The following is a 17741-nucleotide window of genomic DNA, read 5'->3' on the forward strand; positions in this document are numbered from 1 at the left end:
TTTTTAAGAAAAAATAACTGACTACAAAAAAATTGTTTCAAATTTTCCAAGGCAAAGCACTATAAGCAAAGTTGAAAAACAGATGACAAATTAAAGGAAAATACTTGCAACATATAAGATGGATAAATGGCTAATCTTCCTAATATTAATACTATATAAGTCTATGTATATGTTTTTATATATCTTTACCTATAGATTATATAAAGAATTTTTTTAATTTAGAGGAAAAGATAAAAACTCCTATAGAGAAAAAATGGACAAAAGACAAATACAGACATTTCACAAAAAACAAAGAGAGAAAGACAGACCTTAAGACAGGAAAAACTGTTCAACTTCATAATAGGTGAAATGCAAATTAAAACTACATATTGAGATACCATTTCTTACCCATCACTTTAGCAAATATTCAGAAGCTTGACCATTCATCCTGTTGGGGAGACTGTAAAGAAACCAGTACTCATCCATTGCTAGAGGGCATTCCAAATGGTACAACCCCTGTGCAGTAGAATGTCTATACCTTTTGACCCAGTAATCCTACTTCTAAGGATATATCTGAAGATATACCTCCAACAACACAAAAATATATGTGCAGAAGACTATTGATTGAAGCATTATTTGTAATTGCAAAAACACTGGAAACTACCTAAATGCCACCAGATTGGAGACGGGTTGAATAAACTGTGGTACATGTGTACAATGGCATACCACGCAGCTGTGTAAAAGAATGAGGACTCTCTCTGAGCTGATGAAGAGCTGTTTCCTGAATATACTGTTAAGTGAAAAAGGCAAAGTCTCAAATAGCACACATAGTGTACTGCCTTTGGTGTAAGAAAAAGAGACAATAAAAAAACATATGTTAATGTCTGCTAAGGGAGAAAAAGAAAGAGAGAGAGAGAGAGAAGCTAAACAAGAAAGTAACGCAGAACGTTACCCCCAGAGGGTAGGGAGAAGGGATCCGAGAGGGAAAGATACCCCTTTGCATACACCCTTTAGAATAAGTTTGACTTTGGGAAGCATGTTAATGTTTGACATATCCAAAAAGTAAAATAAACAAGAATGGAAAAAAATTAAATGACAGGCACTATTCACACAACCTTAGTTCACTCTAACATGTCTTAGTTAACGTTGAAAGAAACGCCACGTATAATCTCTTCCTTTGTCAGAGCTGGTCAAGGATCACAGAGAAGCAGAGTAATTTTCTAATGTTCACAAAGGAAGTGAGCAAAAGAGGCCAAGACATTCTCCCTCAATTTCCAATTCAGGAGTAAATCTACCAGGTAGCAGAGTTTACCTGTGAACTCGATCTGATAGAGGAGGAAGGGAAGGGAAGGGGAGGGAAGGGGAGGGGAGGGAAGGGGAGGGGAGGGGAGGGGAGGGAAGGGAAAGGGAGCTCCAGGTCCCGCCATCACTAGAGGAGGTGCATCTGTGGGAAGATGGACCAACCTCCGGTGAGGACCAAGTGCCTCCAAGGCCCTGAATCACATCAACAATGGCAGTTCCAAGTATGAGTTATTGTAAAACCTTCAGAGAGATGAGATCATGGAGATGAGATCAGTGTTTATGGAAATTACCCCTCAGGTGGCTGTCCTCCAAGAATTGCCATTAATGTCAACAATTAGCACAGTTCTTCCACCAGGAGGAGCGAGCCCAGAGGAGGAGGAGGACTTGCAGGCACAGTCTCCAGGTATGGAGTGCATTTCCAGAGCTGGTTTAGATGAAACTGAAAATCCAAACCTCCAGCTCTGCTCCCTGGGCAAAACAGGAGGGAACCCAAACCAAGTCGGTCTCCTGTGAGGCGTCCTTCCTTGTCTTAAGCCAGACGTGCATCATTAGAGAACCCTCGGCTGTGTGCCCTCCAAGTCACCCAGTTCCATAAGAGAAGCAGACAGCTAGCTCAGTTATCAGGTTTACTGTTAGCGCAATAATTCAGTGTTCCAGGGTAATCACCTAAATTGGAGACTTCATCATGATAGATGAGATAGGCAAAAACATGGTTTTCTTCAAAAGTTTATGAGGAAATTAGAGTACGGCCTTCAAGTTCATAGTCTTAATAATAGCTCCTGAGTTACAAAGTAACAGCATAATCAGAATTAACAGACACTTCTAAAATTTAAAATAATGATTCATGATATGTTGTTTATAAAGGGTCAGACAAGATACATGCTTAGTGGGTCATGAATTTTCTTTGAAATAGCCATGAATGGAAAATATTTACAATTTATCATAATAAAGAGGCAAGTACCACTCATAGAAACACATAGAAAAGTAATGTTCTAAACATAATTTGACTTAGTTTACCACAAGTGTCAAAATTGCATACAAATAAATGAAGTAAAATTGGCTGCTTGTGGCTGTATCGATCACTTTCTCTGGTTAAAAGCTGATAAAAATATTCTCTGTACTAAAAGAAGAGTATTTGTTATCAACTTCCTTACTCTCTCTGACATGAAATGGAAAGTGAGAACTTCACCAATGTTTTCTTTTTTAGCATCTTCACTACTGCCTCTAGCCATTCTTGTGATGGCCAAATGCAGCATCAGAATTCTGAAACCTACTTTTTTCCTGTTTTTATTCCAATAGAGAAAATATAATGTGTTTTCAACTAAGTTTGGTCTGAGTCTTACTTGAAAAACTGAGCCACATGCACTGCAGTTTAAATATTTGAGAAAAACAAGTGGTTTAACTCTCCAATTAACAGGTCTGGGATTTTCTAGTCCTTATCAAAAACAGTTTCCATGTTATGGTTCTATTTTTCTTTTTGACAGTGAAAGACACTTCATTCAATGATGTAGCTATTGTTTTGACCAAAAAAAACAATAAGTTAGGTTACTGGGCTCCTGGGCCAAGCATGATTTAAGGAAAACCATGTGCTGTTCATAACTGACATTTAAGTAATATAAATCATGACTTGTGCCAAAGCCACTTTAATTCCTTAAAAAATAAAAACAATTACAGTATATTTGAAAAAAAAAAAAAACTTTGGCAAATGTAATAGCAAAAGAAAAAACAGAGTCTCTGAAATGAGACACTGATTTCATAATGAAAATCATTACACCGAGAAGTTTTTGTCCACTACTTTGAAATATAATTTAGTTCAGCATGTGAAAAGATACATTTTGAGGAGCTCATCGGACTGATTCCCATCAGCCATTTCACCAGCTCAGAAGGTAACATGTTGAAACCTCAGGTCACATTTCCTAGCTCATAAAAACGTGCCAGAGCCAGGGAGAAACGTTGGTGTTTAGAAACAACCGTGTATCGTGGAAACACCGGAGAGATCTTCTAGACCCGATCTCCATGTTAGGACGATCAACCTAATGCCCAAAGAAGTGAATATTGATACGACTGCATTCACCCATTCTGCACCTACTGAGGGGCCCATATGGTGATCCCATGGAGAAGGGATTCAACACAATCCCCTCTGTCAGGGCGCTTACCTTCTTGTGCAGGAGACAGTCAGATAACCGAAAAACAAGAACATTTTAAATAATGTTAAGCGTGATGAAGAATATACAATGGAATAATTTAAGTGAGAGCTGCTGAAAGGTCAGGGAAGGCCACTTTGAGGAAAACACCACCTGGATGATGAGGAGGAACCAGCCCTGGGAAGATCTGGGGGAAGAGGCATCCAGAAGGCAGGACAGGTGGAAAGGCCCTCAGCGCCATGGAGCTGAGAGCATGCCAGACGCAGGCTGACAGAGCCCTGAGGGGGCAGCTTCAGGTGAGGTGAAAGATGGGGCCTGGCATTCACTCAGGGCTTTGCAGGCCCAGGCGAGGAACCCACTGGAGAATTTAAGGAAGTGACGTGATTTTGACATTATCAAAAGATCCCTTTGATTATAAAATATGCAGAGACTGTATCGAAGGAGGGTGAGTATATTGGCAAAGGGTCTGTGTAAGAAGCTGCTGGAGTAGCCAGGTCAGCAATGGCATGTCAGAGTAGATCAATCAGCCTGGGATGGAGACAGTGGGGGAATTTCACACTTGTTTTTAGAGGCAGAACGGACAGAATTTACTTGCTGACTTTAATTTTTTTTTTTTTTAATTTATGGCTGTGTTGTGTCTTCGTTTCTGTGCGAGGGCTTTCTCTAGTTGCGGCAAGCGGGGGCCACTCTTCATCGCGGTGCGCGGGCCTCTCACTATCGCGGCCTCTCTTGTTGCGGAGCACAGGCTCCAGATGCGCAGGCTCAGTAGTTGTGGCTCACGGGCCCAGTTGCTCCGCGGCATGTGGGATCTTCCCAGACCAGGGCTCGAACCCGTGTCCCCTGCATTGGCAGGCAGATTCTCAACCACTGTGCCACCCCGGAAGCCCCTTACTTGCTGACTTTAGACCCTATCTCCCTCGTTAGATGCCACTCACTATATTACAGCTGACAGTTACTGGGCATTTACTATGTGTTAAAATACCTCCTTTAGTCTTCAAAACAGCCCTAGGAAGTGGCTACTTATTTATCCATGTCTTATAGATGGAAAGACGAGGCTGCGGAAACCAGCCCAGAGCAGGAGGCAGGATTCAGGGCCCGGGCCTCACGGTCTCCACCGCCGGTGCTGTAACCACGGCTCTACCTCTCCCCTGGTGGGACTCGCCCACCTCACAGCTGCTCTTCTTTCTGCCCACAAAGCTTTTTCTGCCCTCTGGCTGCTCTGTGCCTTCTGACAACCAGCAAATGTGATGAAGGCTCCCAAGCAATGCAGGGTTGCTTTGAAATTGCATTCTGGCACCTACCTCGCCAGGATGGGCCTGGGGACCAGCGCTCCTTTTAAAAAAAAAACAGATACCGAGGATTTGGACTGTTCATTTTTTAGGGCATCTACTAACCCAGAGCAAAGTGTCTAGGACAGAAACTCAAATTACTTTTAAGGCATGAATCATTGTTCCTTAAATGGTTCAAACTATAAAATTTATTCTGTCTCTTTAAAGCATTGATATTTGATTAGCCAACATTATAGGTCATAAAGCAAATAAAATATGCAATCAATGGCATTTTTGAAAATATTTTACTTTATTTTATTAAAATATCCTAAAGACTGTGTATCAAGTTATAAGGCACCAGTCTAGGTCCTACATACTCCCTACCTGAAACTAGCCAAACTAAATTTCAAATACAAGTCAGAATCTTGTCTTAAAAAGGTGCTGAATTAAATTGTGAAAATATTTTTTACTCATCTCTTTAAATATATGGCAACGTGCAAAGATCTCACCTGATTTTAGCGTGGCACACACTATACCAAACAGAGCCCCTGGTACCACTGCTTAAACTTAATTATAACCAAACTTGGAAGAAGCAGCTCTTGTATTTACATACTTAAAATATGACTGATTCACTTTAATAATCAGTAGATTTTATCAAGCAAACATAGTTCACAGTTCATGAAGACCATTCCAGGTAGAGGACATGCAAAGATGCATTATATAAAGACCATAAGTACCTGGAAATCACAGGGGAAATATCTTAGTATATAAGTACCATTTTTCTTGAAAAATTAATAACATATGTTTTCTACGTATATGATAAAACATTTGATTTTTTACCATTCTCTTTAAATAAATTAATAGCTAAACTGAAAAAGAAAAATGACTGATTCACAAACATACGCAGAAAGGAGAATAATTTGTAATGGGCAGCTCAGTATAGAAAGTACCGATTGCTAGATCTTTGAGAATTTCCTAGAGGACTTAAGGACCTGGGCCTGAGATGTCATAAATGCCTGCAGGGCCTGGCTCTAATCTGAGGGAAACTATACCACTATCTCCTACACAGCAGAACTCGGGTCACACCCAGCCCTGATCCCAACGCTGGCCTCCCACACAGCAGGCAAGTCCTGACTCGCAGCTCCCTTACTTGCACTCAGCCCTCGTCTGCCAGCCTAGCCCAGGGGGCACTCAGGACACTGACTGCAGCTCAGCCCCTTGGACCCAACATCTTACAGCTCCCTCTGGTCTAACCTGACACCCAGATTCTAACCTCTGGTTTCTCCTTCCCTACGGGACCCATGGTCCTCTCTTACTATTTTATCAGAACACCCATTGAGACCTCTTGCACTTTGGTCATACTGAAGCATCTTGGCCCAATTCCTGCCCCTCCTGCATCCTCTCCTATTGCTTCCAACAACCTAAGAATGTTGCAAAGTAACGCTATCTCATGGCGTTCTGACCATGGACTACAGAGTCAGACCACCAGGGGAACCATGGGTAAGTTATTTAGCCTCCCTGTGCCTCAGTTTCCTCATCTGCAAAAGGGAAATAATAACAGTACACCTACCTCCAAGGGTTTTTGTGAGAATTAAATGAAAACACTTGTAAAACAAATAGGGTTAGGTATTATCATTATTACATAGAATTTAGTTTAGGATAATGAGGGAACCTAGAAAAAGAGCCCACGTTAAAATAATGTCTTTACTAAGCTTTCTAATTCTTAACTGTGGAAAAGTTAGCCAAACCACTAACAGCTTGCCTCTACTGGCATTTAACCCATTCATTGTAAAAAAAATAAATTAAAAAAAAATTAAAAGTTAGGGTGGAAACTGTTGATTCAATTTGTAGATTATACTGAACAAGCGTTTTCCTATTATTTTGCCTGAACCATTCTAATCTTCATCAGTTTGATGGATAGCAAGTCCCCCAAACTGTGCAGAATGATGAACTCAGCCACACAGAGATCTTGCTAGAGGTCCCCTAATGGAAGCACAAAGTTTCCAAACTGTGACGCACAAAGCACAGACTGTGACTTTGGGTGGCTGGCTTTTGGAATATTCGAGGAAATCAAGTCTACATCATTATTATTCAAAATGCCTCACAACTGTCCATTTTCTCCTAAGTATGGACACAAATAGAGCATGGACTCTGGGGCCAGAGAGTGAGTTCAAATCCCAGCTCTGCCATCACTTGTTATGTGACCCTAGCAAGTTAGGTAACTTTTCTGTGCCTGAGTTGCTTCGTCTGTAAAAATAGGAAGATGATAGTCATACTGATTGTGACCAGTAAGTGAGATATTATGCAAGGTGCTTAGAACACTGCCTGCCACATAGTAAGCGTAAACCGATGTTATCTGTTGTTATTAGCAACTTGTAGACACAGAGCCTGGTGTCTGCAAACAGAATCAGCCTCTCCAGGAGCCAGGGCAGAGTTGTCACCGGTGTGGTGTTTCCCGAGTGGCCAGCAGGGGCCCCCATACACACCCTTCTCTCCTAACCCCCCAACTACTTGAAATGTTAAATGCGCTGAGGAGGTCCCCACCACAGGAAGCCTCGTGTGTTTACCAGTGGCCTTTCTCCACTGAACAGGGACTTCCCTGGGAGGAAAGGCCTGACTTCCTGCTTCCTCAGCGCTGGAACTGACCCTGGCCCTAAGAGGTGCTCTAGAAATGTGGAATGAATACTCATTCCTTCAGATCTTTGAGTGGCTTTAAATTTCCAATCCCTTATGAAAGTACAAACCCCTCCAGGAACAAACTCCTTAACAAACATCTTAGCAGCCATCAGTGAGCCCTGAGCTGAGGACGAGTGGTGGCAGCGTCCCACTGCCCACACTTCTAGCACATTCCACACCATCTAGTGCCACAATCACAGAGCAAAGACAAAATCTGTCTATTTTGAAATACGGTCTAGAGTCAACTCTGACCGAAAAAAAAAAAAAAAAAGAAAAGAATAAATGTATTTTTACACATAAAAGTATGTTTCTAAAATGCTTACCTTGCCTCATAAATGAAAGGGCTTTTTCTTTTAAATTCTCAGTCAGTTGTTTCTTTTTAGTCAGGTAATCCAAAACGTAAATATTTGGAGCAAAATTTATCATGTTCTGTTCGCCACAGCCATAAGGCATTCGAATCAGTGAGGTTAAGCCACTGATGGAAGAACCGAGAATATCTCCTGAAAGCACAAGATATTCATGACATGCAGCAAATCCTCAGTAACTGTACCTCCTGGTGGCAAAGAGATGTCCACTGAGAGCAGAAAGCATCTGACACTGAAGCAATATTTCTATTCCACTGCGTGGAACATAGTATTTATAGAAACTTTACATCAAGCTTTTAGGAAGACTGGTCAAATAAATGACAATACAGTGGTACTGAACTTGTAGATTATGTGACAAATTAGGAGACTTAGCTCAAAGATACAGCACATATAAGCAAAAACCAAGTCTAAAATAAAATTTCTGAACAAAAATGTCGGGAATTGCATTAGGAAACCATCATTCTCACATGGGAAAGAAATGTTTTATTCTTAATATTCTTCACGTAAATAGAACTTTATTTTGATTTCCTTACTAATACACTACAAATTCTTGAGAAATGATGTTTTTCAGGGCAGGGTTGTGGTATTTTTCAATGTGCTCTATCTATCAACAACAAAGTAGAACTAACAAGTATAAGCATTTCAATAAATCTCAGGATCAAAAGGGTTAAAAATATTCTTCAAAGTTAGTAACATAAAGTTAAACAAAACACACGCTTACCCACATTCCTCTAACCACAGTCTAACACCATAACTCAAGAAAATAAGTAAGAATTTAGAAATGTAAAGGCTGAGTTCTAATTCCGACCTCACTATGGTTGAACTGTATAGAGAAGAATATTGGTCAATGTGGTTTATTTTAGAAACTTACACCATTCCAAGTCCAAACACCTAGTAAAAATCTGCTCCAAAAAAAATGAATCCAAAAAAGAGAGGAAGATCTTCAGGTGGGTAGGCTACAGCCATGCTAGCGTATGATGTCTCAAACTTTAGATATTAACACAGAGAAATAAATACCACTGCAGGTTATGTTTTTTATTTTTATTACTACTGCAGGTTATGTTTTTAATATTCAAAGTGAACATAAACTTAGACTCTCAAAATCCAAAGAAGCAAGCTAATATTCACACATGTGGGCTACCAAATAGGATTTTTTAAAATATATAAATCCCATATAAAAATAACACTTGAAAAACCATTATTTAAATCAAGCTTGAAAATTAAACCTCAGAGCACTTCAATAACAACAGCAGACTCATTCCAACATAAGGAGCGATGGTACACACTTAAACTTCAAGGTTTCTTCCCTCCGTGTGTGTGTGCGTGTGTACCACATCATCTCCCAGCATCCTGGCACTGTGGGAGGTTCTTAGGCAGAATGTATTCCCCTAAATAGAAAGCTTATTTAATTCTTTTTAAGAATTATATCTAAGTCTCCCAAAACAGTCCTCTCTAGGGGAACTGGTTGTTTGAGGTTATAATAAAAAGCATTACACTTGCAGGGGAGATTTAAAAGAACCTCTGAAAAGGTGCCTTAAGTCCTGACACCTCAAAGATCTAAACTATTGGGTTGGCCAAAAAGTTTCGTTATATCTTACGGAAAAACCCTAACGGACCTTTTTGGCCAATCCGATAGTTAGATGTCATTCATCTAAATATTTCTTTCAGTTATTTGCAAAGCACAACCACATAAATAAACCATCTGTGTGGAAGCTCTGTCTAATAGTTGAAAGGACTTTGGGGTTACCAGAAGGTAACTAGGAGAGGGTGACTAAGTCAGTGGGTAGCTTCAAACTGTTAAGGGTACTTGTGTCTGCACAGGGAACTGCTAGAGGCAGTGGTCCTCAACCTCTGGTTACCAGAAGCACTCGTGGAACCTTTTCAAAACATACATGCCCTAGCCACAGCCCAAGAGATTCTGACTGAGTAGCTCGAGAGTGGATCCCAGATATTTGTGTATTTCCAAAGCTCCACAGAAGGGATATTCACCAGTGGTCGAGAGCCACAGAGGCAGGATAACCATACGAGAGTGTGGTCTGCACAGCGGAAGCACCATCATCACCTGGGAGCTTGTTAGAAATGCAGAATCCAAGGCCCCACCCCAGGCCTACCAAGCCAGGATCTGCCTTCACACAAGCTCCCCAGGTGATTCACATGCACCTTGAAGACTGAGAAGAACTGGTCCAGGACACACATCTTACTTGCCTTCCTACTGTAATCAGTGGTTGGCACCAGCTAAAAACTTTTTGTAACTTCTTCTCATTAGGATTAAATAAGAAAATACACCTAAATAAGGACCTACTTATAGCACAGGGAACTATATTCAATATCTTGTAATAAACTATAAACTATCTTGTAATAAACTACTCTTTTTCAGAAAAGAATCTGAAAGAGAATATATATATATACATATATGTATAACTGAAGCACTTTGCTGTACACCTGAAACAATGTAAATCAACTATACTTCAATTTGAAAAAGTAATTAAAAAAAGAAAAGATACCTACAAATAAATGAAAAATATATAGTATCATATACAAATAAACCAGTAGTGATGGTGATATAATCTGTTCTTACCAATTGCAGTGATCTGAACTCTCTCACTACCACTCACTATATGAGGAGGAAAGGAGAAACTCAAAGTTTTCAGGGTAGTTTGTAGCTTGCTGTCGGTCAGGTCTAATAAGACGGATTGTGAATATGATTTTTCTATTCCTTCAGCCTGTTGATAAAAAGGAACACGATTAACATGGTCCCTACTCATCTGTTTACAGAGAACTATATGCAGATAATAAGTCAATCATCTGGCCTGTATATGGTTAGATAAGTACCTACAGTGTCTTGATTATTGCTTCAAATCTGTTAACAAATGTTTACTTTCTAGTTAAATTAGTCAAAACATTTCATAGAATGGCAATGGAAATGATAAAGGAGAAGATGAGAAACCCTCTGAGGTAGGTCCTTTTATTATCCAAAGACAGAGGTTAAGTACCTTGTGCAAAGGCACCCTTGACAAAGGTGGGATGAAACCCAGAGCTGTCTTACTCCAGAACACAAGTGCTTATCTACTGTGCTGAGTTGTCTTTTTGTGCATACTGTCTTCTCTGAAAAAACCTACAAAACCTCTTCTACCTGTACTGAGGAATTCCAAAATTCAAAATCTACTTATCAACTTGGCATGATTTAATAGGATCCCAATGTCACACAGACTGTAAATGTAACTTGCCTTATAGTCATACTATAAATTTAAAGAAGACGTTGGCAATTACCTTTAAAAACATACGTGATATATTTTTACATTCAGATGAGAAAACCATTAGGCATTACCAGGAGGGTGGAGAAGATGACCTACTCAGTCTTGAAAACAAATTTAACCAAGAGAAAAACCACCTTCTGTTTCCTTTTCAATTATGTATTTCCATTCTATTTATTTAGACTTCAAGTATTTACCTTCACTAAAATCCTCTGGGTGACAGCATCGGAAGCAGCAGGTGAAACAGCTGTGACTGTGATGGGCATTTCCCCCAGATGTGTTGGCCTGACCGGGAAAAGAACAGTTGCCCCATCCTCACTGGGAACCAGAACCGTCTGCTGGTGTCCTGTGGCATTTATTTCATTCGAAGCCATTAGAATATCAAACGCGTCACTTTTCTCAATGATTACCTTAACCTGGAAGAAAAAATCATCACAGCTTTTGTATAATAAATTGCTCCCCAGTAAAATGTTGCTCTAAGTGCGGTTAAATCTATGCGGCCCGACACTAGAGAAAAATGAGACAGAAAGGTTCAGCCAAGGGGAGGGTGAAAGGGTGTCAGGAAAAACCTAGTTTCTTTCCTATGCTTTCTCCATCTACCTCAAGACATGTGGGGAAATGGCATTCTTCAGTTCCATTTCTAACATGAAACTCCCACTAACATTAAATTCTCTCATTTTCCGAAGCCTGAGTGAAAGGAGGTGCCCAAAAAGGTTATTTCATGTCATGGTACTGCCACCAGCCTGACTCATCTATGTCATCCTGGGACACTGGTCCCATCAGAAAAGCCTGAGGCAAACAGGATGAAATGTTATTACATTCATGGACAGTCTCTGCTAAAATTATTCCAAGAAAAGTATGACTCAGACACTAGTCCTGAAACACATGTCGGTTGTAAACTTTCATAAAATATGTCAAAGTTGCCAGGCTCATCAAGAATCACATTCCTCTGGGTCTTAGATTTTACGAACTGTTTTCCCATTTATCTTCTCATCTGTTTCTCAAAATATTTCCGACCTGACAGATGAGTAAACTGCAATTAAGTTATTTGCTGGTAAGTGGAGGAGCTAGACATTGAATGTGGGCCTTCTGACTTTTGCTCTCTACACTGGACCATGTTGACAAGATTAAAAAGTAAAATTAGAAAATAAGAAACAGTTTACTCTCTAGACATAGTGCTTAAAGAGGTTATGGCATTTTCAGGTAATAAGGTTAATTACAATCCCTACCTGCTCCGGGAGGAAAAATCATTTCGTTTACACTACTGCAGGCACAGGACAAACAGTGGGCCTACCCCTGCCTTACAGGGAACTGACTAGCTAAGGAGGCACCGGGCCATGACTCAAAAGACAAAGCCTTGAAAACAGAATATAAACACAGGCACAACAGCATGGGTGACATTCCTCAGGAAAGACACCTTACTTTCAAACCGGGTCTTGAAAGGAATAAATTCTTGCCACCGGCCATGGGCACAGAACAGCAGTGAGAAGCGGAGACACATTCTAGATGTGGGAGGAGAGTAGGGGAAAAATGCAGGGAGGGTGGGCAGGAAAGAGAAAGACATGCCACAGAGACGAAGTTGCATGACTAAAGCAGAGAACCCGTGCTAGAAATTAAGGCAAGGATGCTTGGACATGCTAGCAATATCCTTCGACACTAACAAGCAGAAGAAATTGTGGGCCAAGTCTGGCTATTTTCAATCTCCCAGAAATGTATAGAATGCTTAGATGCCCAAACACTACATAACCCAATCCCCGCATGTTTTCTTCATTTTTTTCCTGAAGTGTAAATGATGATTAGTATATTACCTCAGTGGCATCTTTCAAATAATTGAATATGGTTACTTCCAAAGCAAATTCTTCACCTCTGATAACAGAGTAGGGAAGATTCAAAAAAATGAAAAACGGTTGGAAGGATTGGAGCTGAAAAGAAGACAATGAATACAGATTTTATTCAAGTCCAAGTACTTCACACTTTATGCAATTAAAAGCAAATCTCACAAAACCTGTGACGCTTATAACTAACTTCACATAGAAATGTCCACTTGCCTACCAACAGAAAGCACACAGCAACCTATCCCAAATGAATGGGGGCACATTGATTTGATTTATGTTATTTAACACAGTAACCACTACATTTTATGAAATGGTTACCAGGAACCAGGGACTTGACACAAATTATTTCATTTAGTCATTACACCTACGTAGGCAGGTGTTATGATCATGTTTTACAGAAAAGAAATCTGAAGCTCAGACATCTCTGTAACCGGTACAAGATCGCACTGCTGCAGAGTGTAGGAGCCAGAACTGGATCCCAGCGTGTCTGAGGCCACAGCTAAGTCTCTCTTCTTCTACTCTGCCATGTTGATTCTACCATTCTTCTTCTAAAGCCACCGGCCAAATGAAACAGCATCTGTTTTGGACTCATGTGAAAAGTCTAAATGATGTTTTGCCTGCTACCCTGTAACATATACATACACATACTTGTGCTTCCTCATTGGTCACTGAACTCTGATAGCACTGGTCAAGCTTCTCACTGGCAGCAGTTAATCCCCTCCTAGAGGTTTATTTGGACATTTGTGGAAGTGTCAGACTGTCACAATAGTGTGCTCTTGGCACTTAGTGGGTGAAGGTCTGCGTGCTCAGGACAGTCCCAGACAAGGAAGAATTGTTCCGTGTCCCTCATGATTCTTGAATGTTCCTTCATGTAGATAAAGTACCTGCTTATAATGACCTGGGCCTACAACCTAATTCCAACGTATATATAAACCCAAAACATCTGTCAATATACAACTATTTTGTAAATCAAGAGGAAACTACACTTTGTTTTGTAACTCTTTCAAAACTTGTTCACTATTTCAAAACTTTACATCGCCTCAGGCAGCACCACTCAAGGTTTTTGAGTTGCTAAAACAATACACGTATATCAAACTGCATGTGCACCTGTTACACCTAGGGTGATTCTATGCACGGTGTAAATATTCAAATATGGTACTATGCCTTCTAGTGTAACTAGGCCTGGTCACTTACATACTGAAAAGTATATTATTTTATTATACATTACTTTCCTTTTATTTCTCCTCACTATTTCACTTAGGGCATCTTATTGATTTTTTTTAAAATTGAGTGTGCAGGTATATTATATTTTCTACGCATTTCATTTTGCATAGATGGTGGAGGGACAAAAAGAATAGCTGTTATAAAAAGCTGGCTTCAGGTATGACAGAGGTGAAAGCTACTGGTCTAAGACCAGTCACGGCCATTACATTCCTCTTGTCAGTGACAGGTTTAGGAAGCGACATGAGATGTAATTTGACCAAAGAGATGTGAAGGAATGTTTGCTAGGGGACATTCTGAGAAGTTCTGCTTGTCCTTAAAGAGGGATGCACGGAAATATTCTCTCTCTTCTGGCCTTTGGAAGAGGTTGGGCTCAGTCAATAATAAACTTTCTATCCAAATCTTAATACAGAGCCAGCATATTTAGCAGTTTAATACAGCTCACATTCTAAAGTGTAAAACAGATGAAAAAACAAAAAGGAAACGCCAAGGAATCTCTAAACTGTGATCAACATCATCAGCAATCACTTTTTTAAAATCCATTGAGGAGCTGACACTTCCTTTGCTTCGTGGCACTGTACCATTTATGAGCAGTCCTTTAATATACTACCTCCACTGGAGTAGTGGTGAGTCCAAGACCTAAATCCTCAGAGATCACAAAAGCAGTTGCAACCCAAGAAGTGATAGAATCAGGTACAGTAACTTCAAATTCTTGGGAAGTCCTGGAACTGAAGTCAAGATAAACATAAAAGTCACCAAACCGAGAACTGACACATTTCAAAATTGGCCAACATAAACTAAAACCATGTTTCGGAAGAATTTTAATTTTCCAAATCATTTACATATCTAAATTGTTTTAAAGATTTAAGCATAAAACAGTAGATCCCAAGTTCTCAAGGAATAGGTCATAATAAGGTCATAACACTGCAGACTGATCTATATTCCAATAAAATCTTTCTATAATGTTTATATCTTCAGAATAAACATCATTTTTCATAAATTTTGTATAGATAATAAATATACTTTTTCAAATTTAACTCCAATTTGTTTCTCTCAATATGCATAAAAGTTTCCCTCTGTATCCTAGTCTACGCTGTTATTTGTTTTTTGAGGTTTGACTTGTGTCTTATTTCAAGTTTCTGTAAATAGTTGACTCACAATATGTGTAGATTTCATGATTTACCTGCTCAGTCATCACTCCAGGTAGCACAGAGTTTGTCAGCTAAGCTGAATTCCTTTCAACGTCCACACCCCTTCTTCCTGTGGCTCACAGGGATGTTTTATGAGGAGCCACAAGGCAGAGGGAATAATCATGAGTGCTTCCCATCCCAAGGCAACAAAGGAATTCTCAGCAATCTTTCCCCAGTGAGAACCACAAGACTTCAGGGAAGTTAAAATCACCCTTCATTAGAAAAATGGCCAGTCTTCTCCATGATGGTACTCTCACTGCCACAATTCACATGCAGCTTTATTAAGTACTATATTTAAATACAATAAATATCATTCTAAAAAAACTCTTGGTCCATTTAGTTCTTTATCACTCTGTTTGTACTGAAGCATCAGAAACAGGGCAAAACTTACTTCAAACTAAGGCCAAACAAAATATATATGGGCAAAGAACTTTATAAAAGTTTACCCCATGCTGGTGTCTAGCCAAATCCAAGTCTCTGGAAAATGCTTTCTGACACGTGGACTGCTACCCAAAGAAAAGTCATGAAAATCTACCAAGTATCCTTCATTTTCCTCCAAAAACGCTATACGGTCATCTAAAAATAAACATAGACAACTGTTAGGAAAATGCCACTGTAGAGAATGTTCATAAATCTAGTCCACAGAATCACAGCACCTCTCAGCTGACGGGCCTTTAGAGTTTGTCTTGTCCAATCCTCTCGTTTTACAGAGGCACCTGAGACCCACAGAAGTCACATGACTTACCCTAGCCACATGGCCACTATGGCAGAGCCAGAAAAAAAAAAAAAAAAGTTTGATGGCCCTACAACCAATACCTGAAAAACTACTTAGAGTTCAGCTGCTAAAAAATAACTTAAATCACATTTTTAAAGTTATCTCCAATTCTGCTCTTCTCCTCTTCTTAGATTCCTAGTGCTGATTGCCTTTGGCTACAGCATCCACAAGACGCTAAAATCATCCAGTTTATTAGCTTTTTTCTTATAAAAGAGGCATGCTGACATATAGACACACCTGTCTCTATTCTTTCAACTTTTCTGTAAGCCTAAAATTATTTCAAAAAAAATTATAGTGTAGAAGGTACCAAAGATACCAAGATGAATGTGATGAGCTCCACCCATTGTCTATAGAGGAGGCAGACAAATACATGCTAAGAGTGACAGCGCACATAGGCCAAATGCCCACCATGCAGAGAACAGGTGATTTTACAGCCTCTGCACGGTGGACAGGGTATGGCTAGAGGAGAAAACCCATTCTGCGCTGTCTTCTGCATTCCATTTCCTTACGCCTCCAGATAAAGAGTATCTCACACAAGAGAAAAAAAATAAGCTAAGTACAAAGGCATGTCTGGAATATGACAATGCGTATTAGGGAAGAGTGGCATGAAATGAGAACAGAACAAATGCTTGGGTCCAGATTTTAAAATATCAGTTATCCCACGCTGAAGGATTTGGACTTGATCTTTTAAGTAATGATGACCTACTGAAGGTTTTAAAACAAATTAGAAGCACGATCTAACCCATGTTTTATAATGGTAACTCTGGTCTCAGTGTGAACAGTGGTTTAGAGCTGGGGGAGTGAGGCAGGAGAAACAGGGGGCTCCTGAGGCACCCAAGGAGGCATGCTGATGAGCGAGGGGAGAGGAAGGACAGCCTTGAGAAAACCCTGCTCTGCCTCTCAGCTGGATGACCTCTGTGTGCACCGACGGCAGGCTGTACCTCCCATCACACCCCTCAGCCTACTCCTCTGTGTGCTGGCTTGCCCCACTAGACCAAGCTGGAATCTCCATTGCCTCCTACATGCCAGGCATGCAATTAATATCATCTACTGAATAATGAATGAACAAACTGGATCTGAGGGATAAGACAATAGGTAATTGCAGACTTGTGAGTGCCAAACATGTGCTACGCACTTTACATCCTTTTGGATGTAACCTCCTAACAACCCTGTAATATAGGTAATATTATTATTCCTATAATTCAGGGAGAAACCTGAGGTTTAGGGAGCTTAATGAATTTTCTCAGGGTCATAAAGCTAGAATTCAAAGTCAGAAGTATTTAATGGCAAGTTCCTTTCTTAACCACTATGCTGTTCCACATCTGACAGAGAGAGAGGAAAGAACTAAGGATGAGTTCCAGGTTTCTGATGCGGACATGTGGGTAGATGATAATTTCATTAACAGAGATATGGAATCATATCAACTCAAGAGCTCATATATCAGTCAAATCATATTAGGGAAAAGTGATGGTTTGTGACATGTCAAATTTAAGATTATTTTGGGGGCATCAGGGTGCAGAAACAGGGGTAAGATAAACAGTCAGGGTGTTCCAGAGTTGAGTTTAATGGGAAAGATGTCATGCAAGGACGAGGGACTAGGGAAGAATTCTACCAAACTGACTGACCATGTTGTTCAGGTACGAGGGGCAAATAGAGTCAGAAGGAGCCAGTGACCCAGAATAACCAGGAGAAGCTAAGACCAAAGAAGACATTTAACAGAATTAGGGGAGTG

The 17741-nt window shown here is 40.1% G+C and overlaps 1 protein-coding gene across 3 annotated transcripts in view; it reads right to left on the reverse strand.

Moving 5' to 3' along the window:
• CD109 (CD109 molecule) overlaps positions 1–17741 on the reverse strand; it is a 134761-nt gene that overhangs the window by 24332 nt on the left and 92688 nt on the right. For all 3 annotated transcript variants that reach the window (XM_082474140.1, XM_082474142.1, XM_082474141.1), the window contains 6 exons: positions 15681–15810; positions 14655–14772; positions 12797–12910; positions 11186–11404; positions 10313–10457; positions 7693–7869 (listed from right to left, as the gene is read on the reverse strand). In XM_082474140.1, coding sequence (XP_082330266.1) covers positions 7693–7869; positions 10313–10457; positions 11186–11404; positions 12797–12910; positions 14655–14772; positions 15681–15810 — 903 coding nt within the window. The remainder of the gene's footprint in view (positions 1–7692; positions 7870–10312; positions 10458–11185; positions 11405–12796; positions 12911–14654; positions 14773–15680; positions 15811–17741) is intronic.

The sequence above is a fragment of the Balaenoptera physalus genome (assembly GCF_965194825.1).
Source record: "Balaenoptera physalus genome assembly, chromosome: 9".
NCBI classification, from domain to species: domain Eukaryota; kingdom Metazoa; phylum Chordata; class Mammalia; order Artiodactyla; family Balaenopteridae; genus Balaenoptera; species Balaenoptera physalus.